At 46.5% G+C, this 14,240-nt stretch overlaps 1 protein-coding gene across 1 annotated transcript; it reads right to left on the bottom strand.

Moving 5' to 3' along the window:
• Window positions 1–9,989: 9,989 nt before the first annotated feature.
• Window positions 9,990–12,258, bottom strand: CNR2 (cannabinoid receptor 2). Its single transcript, XM_045546018.1, has one exon. The coding sequence runs from the start codon at window positions 12,217–12,219 to the stop codon at window positions 11,146–11,148; it is 1,074 nt and encodes a 357-aa protein (XP_045401974.1). The 5' UTR covers window positions 12,220–12,258; the 3' UTR covers window positions 9,990–11,145.
• Between the last annotated feature and the right edge of the window lie 1,982 nt (window positions 12,259–14,240).

Here is a 14,240-nt window from a genome sequence, read left to right as displayed (position 1 = left end):
TCTCAAGACCACACAGCTAGTCTGGGTTAGAGGTAGGACTAGAAGCCAGGTCTACATATGTGAAATCTATGCCTTTGTCCATACCACTTCTCTCTCTGTTTTTCTCTGCACTGACCCCCCACCACTTCTCTCTTGCACCACGAACTTCCTCATTCTGGCAGTGATAAGGAAAGACAGTGGCTGTTGCTGAATAGACAGCTATTTTCTTTATCTTCTGTGTTTTTTCCTCTGCATGATTATGTTGAAATATTATTCAAAACAGTAAGCACGAACACCTTAAAAAACCACAATCATTCATCCACACTTATCTAGTGATCAAAGCATATAATGATGTTATAGAGCTTGTCACAAGGGAGGTAAATGACCTTTATCTCTCCTTAGCCACATAATCAACATGTAAACCTGCAGGGGCAGGTAAGAGGCATCGTGGTAGAGTGGGCAGAACTGGAAGTTAGGGAACCTGGATTTCTTGCACCAGTCACCACCTCGTTGGTCTCCTTGGACAAGTCTTGGCCACTGTCTGAGCCTCTTTCTTCATGTAAACGGGAGCAGTTCCCAGTGATATCTAGAGTTCCTTTTGCTCCCTTGCTCTTCCCATCCTTAAACTCTGCTTCTCTACTTAAATCAGAAATAGAGTACAAAATTTCATCACTCTAACAGAGTGTAATTTAACTAGCTGTAAAAGTAGAAAGTATAGAAGTGCATTGAATTAAAGGATTTTTAGAATCTAGTTTTATTCATTCAATAAATATTTACTGAGTGCCAATTTGTGCTAGGCAGTTGGGTATTTTCTTTGCTAAAATAAGAAAGGAGCCCACTAGTGAATAAAGGCATGCTCCAAATTTAAGGAATCACGAATATGTGAACATGCAAAATCACCTTTAAAAATGTATGCCTGGTGTGTTCCTTAGTCCCAGCTACTTGGGAGGCTGAGGCAGGAGGATTGCTTGAGCCCAGAAGTTCAAGCCCAGCCTGGGCAAGAGAGTGAGACCTTGTCTTAAGACAAAACAAAAGAAAAAAAAAATAATCCCCCCCAAAGGAAAACAAAACAGCAACAATTCATGCCATTTCTTTGTTTGACAAAAAGATAGGTATGTGGGTTAAAATATAATTTGATTTTCAAAAACACACTAAAGAGCTTTTCAGACAGTTCACATGCACAGATATTGATCAGATCCCTTCAGACTGTGTTGTGTCCTCACTGAGCACTGGGAACACTGAGGCAAACCCACAGCTCATCTTGTGGGGGAGGATAACCTAGTAACTGCTGCTTACCACGGCCCAGAGGGTGGACTTCGTTAGGTCTGGAGCTGAGAGAGAGTCACATGAAGCCTCATGTGTAGCAAAATGCTGTTTATTTTGAGCATCTGGGTGCAGATGGGTGGAGGGCAAAAAAGGTGTTCCCAAGAGAAAAGAGAAGAGTTATATAGAAGGTTTTTCTGGGAGAAGTAAATAAATTCTTTTCAAACAACCAGGAGGGATAAGGAAAGTAAGTACCCCTCTTGCATTTCATTCCTTATCTCCCTGGGGGTCTGGCAAAGGCTACGTGCCTAATACACCCCTAGGAAGGGGAGAGGGGTGGGTTTTATAAGAGGTTTGGATGGAAGTTTGGGGAGGGTGAATTCTTTAAGCCTAACATTCCACCTTTTTTATTATACACATATAAGAAAAGGAAGAGCAAGGCATGGGTAAAAAATTTAAAAATATTAAAAGGTTGAGAAGTGGGCTTTGTTGTCTTTCTGACTACTTCCTGCTGGTAAAGGACTTTGTCAGGATCGGGTATTGAGTTGGAGGTATGGAAGGGCTTGTTCCATCATGAAGAGATTGATTGGTGGGTGGTGGCTTGAATTCTGTTTATCTACTTGGAGATTTGAGACCAGTTCTTCTGGTACGCAGGTGAGCTGGACGGATGTGGGTCCTGTTACAGTAGACCTGCGTTAGGCTTAAAGAATTCACCCTCCCCAAACTTCCATCCAAACCTCCTATACAACCCACTGCTCTCCCCTTCCTAGGGGTGTATGAGGCATGTAACCTTTGCCAGACCCCTAGGGAGATAAGGGAATGAAATGCAAAAGGGAACTTACTTTCCCTATCCCTCCTGATAAGGACGATGCCTATATAAAACCCAAAGCTCTCCCCTTTTCTCTTGTGGACACCTTTTTCAGCCTCCACCCATCTGCACCCAGATCCTCAAAATAAACAGCATTTTGCTACACATGAGGCTTTGTGTCTGTGTGTGTCTCTCTCTCTGCTCTGGACCTAACAACCTGTAGAAAGAGGGGGTAGAGGTGATAACTCCCTTGTTGTAGGGTTTAAGACGGGAAATGTGGATCCAGGTTGGGAGACCTTGGAGTTTTGCTGCTGTTGGTGTAGTCAACAGAAGAAGATGGCCCCCCTCATTGTGGTTGGAGTGGTTTGGGATGTGGGGTTCTTAATAAAGCCCAATCTACAGGTTGTACGGTCAGATTGTGCGCAGTAGGGCTCTGTGATTGTGGTAAAGTTTCGTTAGCAAAGTCTCTGAGTAGCTGCCTAACCAACCCCAGGGTACTTTCCAGGGGCAGGGGTCTGAGTATGGGAGCAGAGTTAGCGTAAAAGGGCTGAGGAAAGTGGGGGCCCTCGACGCTGCCTGGATTCGCCTGAGGGCTCTTGGTAACTGGGAAGTCCATGGTTCTGTCACTTCTGAGGTGAGTTTCATTAAGTGAGCCTTGAGGCTGGAGTTCATTTTTTCTACCTTTCCCGAGGACTGGGGTCTATGGGGGATGAAGGACCCGGTGCATGCCTAGGGTTTGCATGACCTGTTGTGTGACTTGGGAGACAAAGGCTGGCCCATTGTCTGACTGAATTGAGGTGGGGAGTCCAAATCGGGGAATAATATGTCCTAAAAGGGCATGTGAGACCTCTGAGTCCTTTCCTGAAGCTGTGGGGAATGCTTCTACCCACCCAGAAAATATGTCAATTATGGTGAGAAGATACCTGGTTCTTTTGACAGGGGGCAGGTGAGTAAAGTCCATCTGCCCATCTTGGCAGGAACATCATCCCGTGTTGGATGAGTAGGAAAAGAGGGCGACCTAGCTACCCCCTGAGGGGAGAGCGAGGAACAAATGGAGCATTTGTGGGTTATGTCTCGTAGAAGAGAAAATTGGTTTGGACAGTGATGAGACATTTTAGGAGTGGGAGTAGAGGTTTAAATCCTACATGTAGTGGATTATGTATATCTCTCAGTGTAGTGTATGTGTGTTCTCGTGGGAGGAGGCATTTTCCTTGGTTTAGCAGCCAGGGGCCAAAGTGAGCGGCCCCAGCTTCTAGTAGGGAATGTTTTTCTTCAGGGGAATAGTTAACGGAGTGGTGAGAGGTAGCTATCGTTTGGTTGGCAGGAGCGGGAGGATTTCGCAAGGCTGCACTTTTTGCCTCTGGATCTGCTAAGTTATTGCCAGTTGTAATGGGGTCATGGCCCTGTTGGTGTCCTTTGCAATGTATTACTGCTGCTGCCTTCGGTAGGCAAGCTGAGCTGCTTGTAAGAATTTAAGAATGGGAGGCGAGTTGACTATGGGGGAGCCCTTAGCAGTGAGAAAGCCTCGCTCCTCCCACATAGAGGCATGTGAGTGTAGGCTGTGAAAGGCGTATTTGGAGTCTGTATAAATGATAATTGTTGCATTCTCTGAGAGTGTTAGTGCCCTGATTAGTGCCACCAATTCAGCTTTTTGAGAAGATGTCCCTATGGGCAGTGGCCTGCTTTCAATCTCTTGGGATGCCATAGCACACCCGGCTCTCCTCTGTTTCTCATGTAGGTAGGAACTGCCATCTGTGAACCAGGTGAAAGTGGAACTAGGTATGGTCTGTTGAGACATTGGGGAAGTGGGGAATTTTATAATATAGGCTTTCTGTGCAAGAATGCATGGAATGATCAGATAGGTAAGAGAGTGGCCGGGTTTAAAGGAGGGCTTTTGGCCAGGGATATATGTGGAGTTTCTATGAAAAGTAAATGAAACTGTTGAACACTAGATGTCAGAGTTTGTAGGGCCCCGTGTGAAAGAAGATCCGCAAGGGAATGAGAGGATAGACAGTGATGGGCTGTCCACAGTGAGTTCCTGACTCTCCTCTGTGAGAAGAGCAGCCGCAGCTGAGGCTCTCAGGCAGGGTGGCCAGCCCCTGACAGCTAAATCCAGCTGTCTGGACAAGTACGCTATAGTCTGAGTGTCTGGGCCATTATTTTGTGTTAAAATTCCCACTGCTGGGCCGGGCGCGGTGGCTCACACCTGTAATCCTAGCACTCTGGGAGGCCGAGGCGGGTGGATCGCTCGAGGTCAGGAGTTCGAGACCAGCCTGAGCAAGAGCGAGACCCCGTCTCTACTAAAAATACAAAGAAATTATCTGGACAACTAAAAATATATAGAGAAAAAATTAGCCGGGCATGGTGGCGCATGCCTGTAGTCCCAGCTACTGGGGAGGCTGAGGCAGTAGGATCGCTTAAAGCCCAGGAGTTTGAGGTTGCTGTGAGCTAGGCTGACGCCATGGCACTCACTCTAGCCCAGGCAACACAGCGAGATTCTGTCTCAAAAAAAAAAAAAAAAAATTCCCACTGCTACACCCTATCTTTTATCAGTATATAGTAGGAAAGGTTGGGTAAGGTTGGGAAGTGTGTCAGAGCAGAGGTCAGGGCATTTCTTTAAGGCTTCAAAAGAGGGATGAATATTTATAGTAGGATCTAATGGCTCATTGAGATCCCCTTTGGTTGCTTGATATAAAGGTCAAGGTAGGATGCTGAAATTAGGGGCCCAAATACAGAAATATCCAGCTAATCCCAGAAAAGAAAGGCGATCTCTCTTATTGGTGGGAAGAGGTATTAAGGTAATAAGACTTTTTTCTATCTACCATCATTTCTCTCTTTCCAGGGCAGTGGGCTAATCCTAGATAGGTTACTTGAGGTAAGGAAATGTGTGCCTTTTTGGGAGATACCCTGTACCCTTTCTCTGCCAAGAAATTGAGGAGTTGTATAGTATGTTGGTGAGAAATAGTCTCAGAGGAACTGCATAATAATAAATCATCTACGTGTTGTAAGAGGACAGATTGGGAAAGATTTAGTTGGATTAGGTTGGAGGCTAGTGCCTGTCCAAAGAGGTGGGAGCTGTCCCTAAATCCTCGGGGAAGGACTGTCCAAATAGGTTGTTGTAACTGGAGTCTGGGTCCATCCACGTGAAAGCGAAGATGTCTTAGGAATTAGGATGTCGTGGGATCATGAAAAAGGCATCTTTTAAATCTAGGACTGTATGGTGCGTGGTGGAGGGTGGGATAAGAGATAGGATAGTGTAAGGGTTAGGGACTGCTGGGTGGATGGGTCTCACTGCCTGCTTACTGAGTCTTAGACCTTGGACTAGGCTGTATGATCCATCTGGCTTTTTTACTGGCAGAGTAGGGATGTCATATGGGGAGTTAGCAGGGTGAAGTAAGCCTTTGGAGGAAAGATGAGAATGATAGGTTTCAATCCCTGAAGACCTTGTGAAGGAATTAGGTATTGGGCTTGGCGAGAAAACTGGGAAGGGTCTTTTATTTATGTATTTATTTTTTTGAGACAGAGTCTCACTCTGTTGCCCGGGCTAGAGTGCTGTGGCATCAGCCTAGCTCACAGCAACCTCAAACTCCTGGGCTCAAGCAATCCTTCTGCCTCAGCATCCCGAGTAGCTGGGACTACAGACATGCGCCACCATGCCTGGATAATTTTTTCTATATTTTTTAGCTGTCCAAATCATTTCTTTCTATTTTTAGAGACAGGGTCTTGCTCTTGTTCAGGCTGGTCTCAAACTCCTGACCTCAAGTGATCCTCCCACCTTGGCCTCCCAGAGTGCTAGATTACAGGTGTGAGCCAACGCACCCAGCCGGGACGGGTCTTTTAAATGTATTTGGATGGGGGAATGGTGAGTGGCTTTTGAGGAGGTTGAAATATCCCAGACTTTGGGGTTGACTTCAGATTTAGAAAAAGGTATAGGAGATGGGGGGGGAATTTGTGAGGAGAAGAAAGGCAGTGTTTGCCTGTGGCCCACGATCGACAGGTAGGTAAATAGTAACATGTAATTCTGAGAGAATATCTCTTCCTAGTAGTGGGGTTGGGCATTGAGGGAGAGCTAGAAATGAATGAGTGAAGATGTTTCAGCCTAGATGGCAGGTCAAAGGGAGGGTTATTAGAGGATGGGTGACAAAATGGTCAACTCCCACAATAGAGAGTGAGGAGAGTCGTGTAGGTCCATGGAATTCTGGCAGGGCTGAGAAGGTTGCCCCAGTGCTGATGAGGAAACCCTGCCACCCACAGAGTTCCCCGAGGATCTGATGTGGTCATCGGCTTGGGGGCTGTCAGTCCTGGGCACTGTTGGTCTTCTGCGGCCAGGCCTGAGAGGTTCGGTAGGGCGAGATCAGGACTGTCTGGTTTGTTGGGAGGAAGGGAGGTGGCTCTGTCTTGAGAGGCTAAGCTGCAGTCACCTTCCAGTGGTCCCTCATTCCACAGAGGGGACAAGGTCCTGGGGTGGTTGAGGATTAGGACATTGTCTCGCCCAGTGGCCTGTTTGTTTACATTTAAAACATGGGCCTGGTGGCATCACTTGCCCCTTTCCCTGGTCTGACTGAGGACGTTCCAGGGGTCAGTTGATGACAGCTGCCAACATCTGCTATTTAGCCTGGTCCCTCTTTTGTTTTTGAAGTTGTTGCTCCTCATCCCTATTATTAAATACCTTAAAGGCGGTTTGTAACAGATCTCTTTGCGGGGTTTGAGGACCATCCTCTAATTTTTTAAGTTTGTGTCTAATGTCAGGTGTGGCTTGGGCGATAAAATGCATATTGAGAAGTAAAATTCCCTAGGGGGTAGTAGGGTTAGGGTTGTCTACTTTTGTAAGGCTTCGGGGAGCCTGGACAGTAAGAGAAGCTGCATTTTCATCCTGTCCCTGTGTGATTTCTTTTAGTTTTTCACAATTGACTGCCTTGTGGGCAGCCTTTCTCAGGCCCCCTTAATGGACATGTGATCATATGATCTCTCTTAGCCCGTCCTTCTGTCCCCTGTTGAGTTTCTATTTGATAATCCCATAACAGGTCAGTTCTGGGAACCACAATTGTCCCCACTCGTTGGGCGGTGGTGCATCTACGGATTTCGTCGCCATGTGCCTGGCATTGAGCCAGACCCTCTCCTTCTCCTCAGGAGATAAAGCAGAGGAAAGAATTATGTAGAGATCATGCCAGGTAAGATCGTATGATTGAGTTACATATTCAGATTCTTTGATAAAAGCATAAGGATCGGTTGAGAAGGAACCTAGTCTTTTCTCTACCTGGGAGAGATGGGAAGGGGAGAAGGGAACATGAGCCCGCACAACGCCTTGTGTCCCAGCCACTTCCCTGCATGGGTATAAGCCGAGGGCGGTAGAATCCGCAGGTCCTGAGATTTGAACAGAGCCAGAGCGAGTAGTAGGGGGGCTGGGGAGGGGGTGTGGAGGGGGTTCAGGTAGCGGTGGAGGAGTTCTATATGGGGGAGGGCTGAGATCTGAGGGATCAGGATCTGGAGTTTCTGGTGGTTCAGGGGCTGAGGGAGGAAGTTGACAAGGGCATCTGGTGTATACTAGAAAGATTTGTGCCAGATTGCAGTTCTGCCAGAGAAAGGGTCATGAGCGGAGAGTAAAGAAGTCTTGGACATGAGGGACAACTTGCTATTGTGGTGACAAAAATTATCCAGATCTTGTAGTATGTTAAAGTCAAAAGTTCCATTTTCAGGCCACTGAGAGCTATTATCTAACTTATATCATGGCCAAGCTGTATTACAGTAAAAGATAAGTCATTTTGGCCGAATTCATCAGTGAGACCTAGTGCTTTGAGGCTTCAGAGAAGGCACTCCAAAGGGGTAGTTTTAGGAGGAGTAGGCCGAGAGTCTCCTGTGTTCCTGGAAAGAGTAGGGGTCACACGGGCCAATTCTACTCAATTCTAGGCGTCCCTAGAATGAGGGAATGGCATGGGAGTAATGAGCGAGTGACTAGTGCTAGACGAGTAGGAACAGGTGTCCCTGTGTCCACTGAGGGCCCTAGGGGCTGAAGGTCCTCTAGCTCACCAGCAGGACTTTTCGAGTCGAGACAAGTAAATGAGAAATGAGATCAAGAGGAATTGGGAAACGAGCTTGTGAGCTCCCTACTCACCAGGAATGGGATATCTCAGGGTGTAGATTTAGGAGGTCAGCAAGGAAGATCCCGGTTGCGGTCCAGTGTCTGCCTCTCAGCTTGGTTCAGGAGGGTCCGGGTGGACAATTACTTTACCTTGGCTGAGCTAGAGCGCTCTGCCTACACTCTAGGATCAGAGACAAGTTAGAGAGAGGCCCCTGCACGGCTCAGGAAAGATCTGTGGGAACCTTACTGATGACCCAGAGACTCAGAGGGAGGCAGGATTTGGGAATAAACCCAGGATGAGCTGCCACTGCCTACCGCTTCCCGAGTTGCAAGCCTTGCCTGCTAGAGTCCTGGAGGTCATGTCCACCTGGTGTGCCCTCCTGAGTTTTGGTACCAAATGTCAGGTCTGGAGCTGAGAGAGAAACACATGTAGCCTTGTGTGTTGCAAAATGCTGTTTATTTTGAGCATCTGGATACAGATGGGTGGAGGCTGAAAAAGGTGTCCACAAAAGAAAAGGGAAGAGCCTTGGGTTTTATGGAGGGTTTTTCTGGGAGGAGTAAATAAATTATTTTCAAACAACCAGGAGGGATAAGGAAAGTAAGTTCCCCTTTTGCATTTCATTCTGTTATTTCCCTAGGAGTGTGGCAAAGGTTACGTGCCTAATACACCCCTAGGAAGGGGACAGCAGTGGGCTTTATAGGAGGTTTGGCTGGAAGTTTGGGGGGGAGGGGGATGAATTCTTTAAGCCTAGCAGACTTTGTCCTTGAGGTCTGTACTGAGTTGAATATTGTGCCCCCAAAACTTCACTTGTTCACTTGGAACTTATGTGACCTTATTTGTAAATAGGGTCTTTGTAGATGTAATGAGTTAAATTTACATGAGGTCATACTAGATTAGGGTGGGCCCAAATCCAGTGATTGGTGTCCTTAAAAGAGGACACCAAGAGACACAGGGGGAGAAAGGCCACGTGAAGACTGAGGCAGAGAGAGGTGGCAGTTATGTTGCCACAAGCCAAGGAACACGAGGGACCACAGAAGTTGGAAGAGTCGAGGATCCTCCTCTTGAACTTTTAGGGAAGCATGGCCCTACTGACACCTTGATTCAGGAGTTCTAGCCTCCAGAATTGTGAGGGAATAAATCTCTGTTGTTTAAGCCATCCAGTTTGTGGAAGTTTGTTAGAGGAAATTAATACAGGGGCATGAAATGAAGTATGCTGAGTATCAGTGATGAGTTAAGGTCGCAGTGATCTGATGTTGCAGAAAACTAGTATCCCTAATGAGAAATAATCAAGCAGAATCTGACTGAACCAGGCCAGGAGGTTAGTGGCTGAGAGGCCAGGCTTTGGAGCCAAACAAGAACTAGTTTGGAAACTACAGCTCAGGTGCTCATTTGTGGTGTGAACTCAGGCAAGTGACTTTGCCTCTGACGTTTCCTCATCCATAAAATGAACATAACCAAGACCGTCTTCATTGGGTTATTGTGAAGACTAAGTGAAATAAGACATTTAAAAGTACTTAGTCCAGTGTCTGTCACATAGTAAAGGCTCGATAAAAGCCAGCCAGTATGTAGGACCAGAGCACCCAGTAGGTCTACCCCACCTGAAGTTGCCTTAGTTCAAATCCCTGTCAGATGACCCTGCCGATTGCCTTCATTGTACCACCTGTGATTATCGTCTTTATTTGCTTATTGGCTCTCTTACTACCGGATTGTAGATTGTAAGCCCCACAGGACAGGGGCAGAGTCTCATTTGTGGTTGAATATTCAGGACCTAGCACAGAGCCCGGCATGTATTTATGAGATGGATGGACAAGTGAACAGATAGTGGATACTTTGTCTTGAGAGCATTAAAAGAAGACATGTTTAATCAATATCATTCCTTTTATTCCATCTGTGTAATCAAATAATTGCATTAGAATTCCTCTGCAATCCTCCCTGCCACCAATAATTTCTCTTGTCTACTGTTTCAAGCCCCTGCAGGGGGAACCCAGCCTCCTTGATATGTAAAATACGGACACCTTCAAAAGCACGCAGCTGTGCTCTGGCTGGGGACTGTGGCATGTCAGCCTGTGCCTGGCAGATGGGAAGGGAACTGCCCCTCCTCCCACCTGTTCTGCTTACTATGTGTTATAGGGGCATGGAAAAGACAAAGGGGATGGATTGAAGGGGGATGGGGAACAATTTGGGGGTTTATAAAATCTTCATGAATATTGCCCTTTTTCTCAGAGTCAGGTTAGACTGGGACTCCACCTGCTTCCAACAGCACTGCCAGGCAGGACCTCACAGGGTCAATAAAATTCTCTGAAGAGTCTGTGTCTCAAGTGACCCCAGCCTCCTCTGTATTCCCCAGGGACCTAAGAGGTCACAGTGGCTGTGAGTGAGGATTGTCAGGATGTCAGGCAGGGCCCTTGCCCTAACAACAACAGGCCCTGAACTGAAGTCTTGTTATTTATTTCTGAAAGAGCCAGGTCGACACCCTTGATCCTCATCCCGTCACAGTTCTTGGTCCTCGGCGGCAAGGGTGACTTGCAGGTGGGGCCTTTCATAGCTCCAGAACCAAGGAGGCCCCAGCAGCTGAGCAGGAGCAAGGGCTGGCCAGCCATCCCATCTGATACCCTGAGTTCCCAAGAGAAAAATCTATTCTTCTTCTCAGATGTCCTCCAAGTTTCTCATCGCTGGGACTGAAAGCTCTCTCTGGCTCCTGTGGTCTCTGGAGGACGCGGGCACTAAGCCATCTTGCTGGGAGGGTCCCACAAACTGAGCCTGTGCCAGGCCTTTGCCCGCTGCCCGCCTTGCCATTCCCGCAGGCCCTAGCTACCCCGCAGCTGTGTGCAGGTGGGCATGGCCAGCCCACTCTCCCGGAGTCATCCCAACACTCATCAGCAAAAGTAGGGAAGTGTCCAGACCTCTGGGCTGGTTTGAGTAGGATGAGAGGGCCGAGACCCCTCTCTCTCCTCCAAGGAGTGAAATGATTTCTGACTTGAGTTGTTTCAACTGTGAAAGAAGCCGCGTCAGCAATCAGCAGTACGGGTCTCCGGAATCTGCCCACGGAGTGATTTTCACATCAGCCTCTGTCTCGGTGACTGAAGACCTTGGGGCTTCATTTTTTCCCTCAGGCCCGATGTCCCTCAGACACCTCCTCCAGCGGGCCAGGCAACGATGGGCAGAGGAACGGATCTCCCAACTCCGCAGGGCATAGATGACAGGGTTGACCATGGAGTTGACAAGGCACAGCATGGAGCAGAAGGCAAAGACCTTCTTGACCTGGTCGCTGAGCGTAGTGGTCAGGCTGTGGACCATGAGCGCCAGTACCGGGAACCAGCACACGAGCAGCACAGCCAGCACCAGCCCCAGGGTCTTGGCCAACCTCACGTCCAGCCTCATCCGGGCCATTCCTGGCACCTGCCTGTGCCGGTGTTCAGCCAGGCTGGCTACATGCTGATGGGCCTTCCAGAGGACATGCCCGTAGGTGTAGAAGATTCCAGAGAAGAGGAAGGCGATGAACAGGAGCCAGCCCAGCAGGTAGTCATTGGGGATCAGTGGGAAAAGCTCAGAGCAGGGACTGGGACAGCAAGTCCATCCCATGAGGGGCAGGTAGGAGACCAGTGCTGAGATGACCCATGTGATGCCCAGGATCACCAGTGCCCTCCCACGGGTGAGGAGAGCTTTGTATGTAGGTGGGTAGCGCAGACAGAGGTAGCGATCGATGGCGGTCAGCAGGAGGCTGCCCACAGAGGCTGTGAAGGTCATGGTCACGCTGCCAATCTTCAGCAGGAAGATGGCCTTGGAGTCCACGCCATGGAAGACATGGAAATTTACAAAGCTGCATGCAAAGACCACACTAGCCAGGAAGTCAGCTCCAGCCAAGCTGCCAATGAACAGGTATGAGGGCTTCTTGCGGAGTCGGTGGGAGGACAGAATCAGATAGAGCACAGCCAGGTTCTCCAGGGCGGTTAGTAGGCCCAGAAGCGTGCACAACACCGCAACGGCTATCTTTTGGGGACCACTCAGGATCATGTAATCCTTCATGGGGTTGAAATCCAAGCCATCCTTGGAGGCATTGGCTGTCTCCATCACCCAGCATCCCTCCATGGGGTGGGTCCTTTGGCTTCCACTGGGCTTGCCAAGAAGGCTTTGCTGCAGTACAATGAGAAGAAAAGAGTCTTTTGAAGTCAACACATTAATGATCTCACCTGATAACTGACTCTAGCCACAACCTCTACCTGTAGATGGAGCATATGTTGGAAAGTCAATTTATATTTTTGCCTGTTTTTATTTTTTTTATATAAAATATTTTTAATGGCGATTACATGACTTTATAGTATTTTCCCCATGCAATACTTCCAAATTCACAGAAATGGTGTAACACAGTATACATCAATTTATATTTTATTCCCCTGTATTTTGCCCTTGCTCCATCCCAGTGGCTGCTTCAGGGAAAGTATGCGGGAATGCAACAGGCAGAAATGATCTGTATGATTTTTGGCCTTTTGTTTTCCAGAAGGCTAATCCTAAGACTTCCCTTTGAAAGCAAGGAAAATCCCCAAAGGTCAAAACACAAAGTGAAAATCAAAGACAAGAAGAAATGGAATCTGCAGTGATAAGGTTGAGAGGGCTTTCTGTTGTTTGTTTGTTTGTTTGTTTTTGTTGTTGTTGTTGTTTGTTTTGTATGCCAGTTTTGGTAAGTAAAGTGCTGAAATTCTTTTTTTTTTTTAATCATGAAATGATTTGTTTTTCGGGTTTGTTTTTCCTCTTTTTAAAAATTTTAATAAATTTAGGGGGTACAAGTTGAATTCCATTACATGTATATATTATATAGTGGTGGAGTCTGGGCTTTTGGTGCACCTGTCACCCAAACAGTGTACATTATACCCAATAGGTAACTATTTTTTAAAAATGTTTCTGAGACAGGGTCTTGCCCTGTTGCCCAGGCTGGAGTGCAGTGGCATCATCACACCTCAGTGTAACCTCCAACGCCTGGGCTCAAGCGATTTTCCTGCCTCAGCCTCCCTAGTAGCTAGGACTACAGGTGCATGCCACCACACTTGGCTAATTTTTAAATTTTTTGTAGAGATGAGGTCTCGCTCTGTTGCTGCTGGTCTTGAACTCCTGGCCTTAAGCGATCCTCTGTCCTCAGCTTCCCCAAGTGCTGGGATTACAATTGGAGCCACCATGCCAGCCCCCATAGATAATTTTTATCTCTCACCCCTCCCATCCTCTCCCTTTGTGAGTCTCAAATGTCCATTATACTATTCTGTGTGATCTTGTGTAGCCATAGTTTAGCTCCCACTTATAAGTGAGAACATGGGGCATTTATTTTTCTGTTCCTGAGTTACTTCACTTAGGATCATGACCTCCAGTTCCATCCAAGTTGCTGCAAAAGACATTATTTTCTTCTTTCTTATGGCTGAGCAGTACTCCATGGTGTATACATATACCACATTTTCTTTATCCATAGTACTAAAGTTTTAACAACTATTTGGGGATAGGAGATAAGATTTTGGCTTCATATCAAGTGGTGTGAAGATAAATTGTTTTGTGCTAGACAAAATATAGGAGTCCAGTTAAATTTGAATGTCAGATACTGAATAATTTTTTAGTATAAGTATGTCCCAAATATTGAAGAAAAATCTCAGGAACCTCAATATTGTACTGTTCATTGTTAGACATTATTAGAAAGGAAACTAAATATTTCTCTAGAAGGGTCCACTTTCTAAAGAGGTTGCACAGGATCACCACATATAAAAGCCAGTAAAATTTGAGCTCACAATGCAAAATTACAAAATGTCTAAGTGAACATGAGCAAGAGTTTGTAGAAATGTCAGACAGTAAAATTATACTTCCAAGAACTTCATATAATATAATTCTTGGGTATATCTTATAAAAATGTTTAATCTGATTAAACAATAAAGAATAAAAAACATGAGTGCAGAATGAGAGACTGTCTGGGTAGATTTGATGAAGAATCAAGTAGAATTTCTGGAAATAAAAAATAAAGTCATTGAAAAAAGATGCCCTTAAAGGATGGGCTAAAGAGCAAAAGCATTGATTTGGAAAATAGATCTGAAGAAATTTCTCACAACAAAGGAGAGGAAAAGATAGAAAATATGAAA

Source organism: Lemur catta, chromosome 3 (genome assembly GCF_020740605.2).
Source record: "Lemur catta isolate mLemCat1 chromosome 3, mLemCat1.pri, whole genome shotgun sequence".
Lineage (NCBI taxonomy): Eukaryota > Metazoa > Chordata > Mammalia > Primates > Lemuridae > Lemur > Lemur catta.
The sequence above is the reverse complement of the archived record's forward strand: the minus strand, read 5'-3'. Positions and strand labels throughout refer to the sequence as shown.